Source organism: Palaemon carinicauda, chromosome 39 (assembly GCF_036898095.1).
Source record: "Palaemon carinicauda isolate YSFRI2023 chromosome 39, ASM3689809v2, whole genome shotgun sequence".
In the NCBI taxonomy this organism is placed as follows: domain Eukaryota; kingdom Metazoa; phylum Arthropoda; class Malacostraca; order Decapoda; family Palaemonidae; genus Palaemon; species Palaemon carinicauda.
The window spans coordinates 48,020,888-48,025,887 of NC_090763.1; the positions used below are offsets into that span (position 1 = coordinate 48,020,888).

At 35.5% G+C, this 5,000-nt stretch overlaps 1 protein-coding gene across 1 annotated transcript in view; it reads left to right on the forward strand.

The window, feature by feature from the left end:
• The window catches only part of LOC137630854 (trypsin-1-like), a 33,274-nt gene that overhangs the window by 11,492 nt on the left and 16,782 nt on the right, over positions 1 to 5,000 (forward strand). The window contains exons 5-6 of the mRNA XM_068362400.1: positions 1,648 to 1,751; positions 3,559 to 3,689. Coding sequence (XP_068218501.1) covers positions 1,648 to 1,751; positions 3,559 to 3,689 — 235 coding nt within the window. The remainder of the gene's footprint in view (positions 1 to 1,647; positions 1,752 to 3,558; positions 3,690 to 5,000) is intronic.

A 5,000-nucleotide genomic window follows, 5' to 3' on the forward strand; every position in this document is an offset into this window, starting at 1 on the left:
TTTAATGTTTTCCGTATTCAGAGGAATTCTCGGTTTATTCTTAACCATTCTGAGCAACATTTAGTGCCACATTTAACTAAATCGATCAAGTTTAGTCTGATGTTTAACTAATTTTAGAGAGTCTCAACTTTATCTATAACTAATTCTAATAATTAAATATCTTGGCACATATTCACATATGGCAATTCAAGAATGGTTTCACAAAATAAAGGTTTCTTAATATATGGGCAAAAGGAAGGATTTCGCCACAATAATAATAATAATAATAATAATAATAATAATAATAATAATAATAATAATATCAAATACTGCAACTACTACTGGGGATATTTTTATCAATATTACGAGAGAAATCGAAATTAACAATATTTCTGTAAAATTTGATAAAAATCAAAACACAAAGAGAGCTTTTGAAAACTTCCTCAAACCTCCTTTTCACTTTATTCAAGGTGCAAAATGTTAAAAAGAAATACAAAGTCAAAATAAGAATTCAATCCATGTTTACGTTTACCAAGTCAACACGCGAGATGCGGCACAACCAATTAACGGGCGTGGGAGTTGCCTGGTTTGTCTTAAAGAAAAGAAAAAGACCGGCATCGCCTGAACCTTCAAAAAAAAAAAAATAAAAAATAAAAGCAACAGCATTGCCTGAACCTTCTAAAGAAAAAAGAAAGAAAGAAAAAAAAAGCAGCAGCATTGCCTGAACCTTCTAAAAAAAGAATAAAAAAAAAAGCAGCAGCATCGCCTGAACCTTCTGGAAAAAAAAAAAAAAAAAAAAAGCAGCAGCATTGCCTGAATATTCTAAAAAAAGAAAAAAAAAAGCAGCAGCATTGCCTGAACCTTCTAAAAAAAGAATGAAAAAAAAAAGCAGCAGCATTGCCTGAACCTTCTGGGAAAAAAAAAAGCAGCAGCATTGCCTGAACCTTCTAAAAAAGAAAAAAAAAGCAGCAGCATTGCCTGAACCTTCTAAAAAAAGCAGCAGCATCGCCTGAACCTTCTGAAAAAAAAAAAAAAAAAAAAAACAGCAGCATTGCCTGAACCTTCTAAAAAAAAGAAAAAAAAAGCAGCAGCATTGCCTGAACCTTCTCGTAAATCAATTTACCTGACTTAATAATCTTGAATATTATCTAAATTCTTTATTAGACTTTGTTACTAGTTTTAACACATTTACTCAGATTGAAAAAGAGAATCGAGTGGATTTCCGATAGCTATCTTTGAATTTCAATTTCAAATACATTTTACAGAAATGTTGGATTTACTCCCCCTATTATAAGACTCACGCTATTAAGAGTGGTTTATAATTATCAATTATTATCATCAACATTACCATAACAATCGATATATTTATTTCCGTAAGAGCAAATTTCCTAATGCAATAACTCAATTTTTTCATTTTTCTATTTGGTAATAGTTTACAACACCACGCTCTCCATTTACTCCAAAATAATGCAATCCTGCAGTTTTCATCTTCTTGCACAGTATCTTCCTAATTATTGCTTTCCCAGAATTTAAATAACCACCTAATTACTGTGCAAGAAGATGAAAACTGCAAGATTGCATTATTTTGGAGTAAATGGAGAGCGTGGTGTTGTAAACTATTACCTTTTATTTATTGATTTATTTACTTTTTTTTTCTTTTTTTTGCAGGGAGAGACGGACGACCTGAAAATAACAATTACCTGCGAAGATTTCCAGCTGAACGGGTGCGGTTTCTCTCGATTAGACATTAAATATGACAGCACCTTCACAAGGTGAGGAGGATATTTCACTTTTAACCCTTGACGGAAAATTCGTAATACTGAATACCTCGTATGCTAAGATGATCAAAAGGTGCCAAGAATATAAGAAAGGTGGCAAACTGGGAATAAAATAGTTCAAAATCTAAAATAGATGTTTATGAATAATATTGGAAAATTGGTGGAAAATTCGTAATACTGAATACCTCATATGCTAAGATGATCAAAAGGTGCCAAGAATATAAGAAAGGTGGCAAACTGGGAATAAAAATAGTTCAAAATCTAAAATAGATGTTTATGAATAATATTGGAAAATTGGTTACTCACCAGTCATATATGAAATTCTCGTTTTAGATCCGTTACTTTGCCAAAGTCGGTTGTTTACATGCTGAATTTAGGTCTTCCTGAATTTAGGTCTTCCTGAATTTAGGTCTTCTGCTACAGGACATGTTCAGTTCGCCCTTTTTGGGTTTGGGGGGTCCAAACAACTCTATAGCTGTATATGTATATGTATGTTGTATCCACAACGGTTGTCTTGTTTAGATGCAGAATTTGGGTCTACTGCTACAGGACATGTTCAGTTCGCCCTTTTTGGGTTTGGGGGTTCCAAACAACTCTATAACTGTAAATGTATGTTGTATCCACAAAAGCCAACCAGATAAACTTTAATCTCGTTAAATACAAAAGGGAGTTCTTCATACACTCAGATGAATAGAAAGACTGTTGGATATTGCAATCGCCATGAATACGCACTTCAAACCGAGCCACAAATTCATGAGTAAGGGGATCCATCCTTCTCTGATCACTGCTTGATGAACAGCCCATTCTGAAACCCACTTTATCAGTTTCTTAAATCAATGTCACTTTGAAACAATTCATTTACACCATATTCTTCTGGATGAAGCTCGTCAAATAACTCTCCGAGGTAAAATATTTTCTATATTCACTATAACTGATTGTTTCATAATTTAACACATTTCGCATAAAATGCAATAATCTTACGTTCACTTAAACGGTGCAGATGACATACTGCTTGGCAATTAGCAGGCAATGGTACCTGAGTATACATTCCAGAGCGATCTGTCTGTATTCACTTACTTGACGACTAACAGCTCCCTTATATTGTCTGCTACTGAGCTGGGAGGTAGCGCTACCAATGATTAAATCGTATATTGTTGCCACATTGGGAAAAAAGACGAATTTTTCTAGCTCATGACACAACGAGAAATAACAACACCATCTTGTTCTGCGGGCGATAAGCAAGAACAGCAAAGGGCTGCGTAAGAGTTAAGGGCAGAAATAGCACTTCCATGTTCAGCAGCTTGGTTTCCACCAGCGACATGGTTGCGGCCTTAAAATCACAAGCAATTTCTTTTCCATCCCATACTAGTCATCCCATTACAGTTAGTATACCCCAAATTTTAGCTGTATGTACATTATATATATAAATGATGATTTACACCACATCGTAATGTTCAGGCCAGGTGACAACTAGCCAATGAGAAAGCTATTCTCTCTTTATTCTACTTGTAACTGCTCTTATACTTTAAACTTTGAATTTACTGGATTTTCTACGCATGTATATCGGTATACATCATGGCAAGCCAGGGTGACTTCTTGCAAGTCCGCAATACTTGAATTGAGTGATTAAACGTATATTTACATAATAATGTCAACTGAATAACACCATTCACTGTTTACCTCAATAAAATAGAAACGCTAGTCTTTTTTTGCTATTGAAGAAAATTCCACTTTGTATTTGCAGTTCTCCCATTTCAAGATTTATTTGAAGTTCTACAGTTTCTTATTCATCAACTTTTAGGTATTGTAACGAGGAGGTTGGACTTGAAGAAACCAGCACTTCAGACCATATGTTGGTTTTGTTCCAGGCCGAAAAGAGAGGCAGGAGGAAGAAGGGATTCACTTGCTCCGTCAGTGCCGTCACTGCTACAGGTAAAGAACATCACAGTATTAGCCTTTGTATGAATCTTCTTTCTTCATCTATAATCTCATTGATCGATTAGTTAACATATAGTGTCATGATGGATGATGTTCAGCCTCAAACTCACTGTTAGGTTCCGTCCACACGGACGAGCTTTGCTCGACAAACTTTGTTTCAGGTGACGTCAGAAGCATAGAAACAGCGAGCAATTCTTGTTGAAGATTGTCTGGCCCTTACGAGCAGGCACGGGCTCTTGCAGTCTTGCAGCCCGTAACTGCGAGCAAAGTTCGTTATAGGTTTTATCGTATGATTACCGAAGTAACGAGAGCTGTGCTCGTTGGTGGTTAAAGACTGGGGAGATGTCATTGCCTGACGTACGAAGTTTCGTTTCTCACCAATGCCAATGTTCCCACATTTTTTAATCGTGTCAAAGTTTTATTGGTACTGTGAGGCAATTTTAAACTTGATAGTTGTTTAAACATCCTTTCAGCCACCGTGATGTGAAGGCCGATGCTTATTGAGATTGTGATGCCATTTTTTTTATTACTCGATGCCGATGCAAGAGCCCGTGTTCCGACTTTCGCAATCTACAATGAATGACGAGTTGCAGCAATTTATAGATTAACTCTAAGCGCTAATATTAATAATGTCATCGAAAATGAAGTGACACGAAAACTAGCTCCTTCCCGCAGATAAAGCGAGAAATGCGGCAAATTAGCAAGTCGAAGAAATCTCTTTTCTAAGACCTTCATAGATCTCTACAATTTTCCAATATAATTTTAAACAAAATCTGCTTTGAAATCCTTGTTGTAATGTGTATGACGTTCTGAAATCCTTGTTGTCATGTGTATGAAGTTCTAAAATCCTTGTTGTCATGTGTATGACGTTCTGAAATCCTTGTTGTCATGTGTATGAAGTTCTGAAATCCTTGTTGTTATGTGTATGAAGTTCTGAAATCCTTGTTGTCATGTGTATGAAGTTCTGAAATCCTTGTTGTCATGTGTATGAAGTTCTGAAATCCTTGTTGTCATGTGTATGAAGTTCTGAAATCCTTGTTGTCATGTGTATGAAGTTCTGAAATCCTTGTTGTCATGTGTATGAAGTTCTGAAATCCTTGTTGTCATGTGTATGAAGTTCTGAAATCCTTGTTGTCATGTGTATGAAGTTCTGAAATCCTTGTTGTCATGTGTATGAAGTTCTGAAATCCTTGTTGTCATGTGTATGAAGTTCTGAAATCCTTGTTATGTGTATGAAATTCTGTATAATTGTATCCAACTTGGTTCCAGTTTCGAGATAAGATTGTAAAACGTGTTTGGATCCAT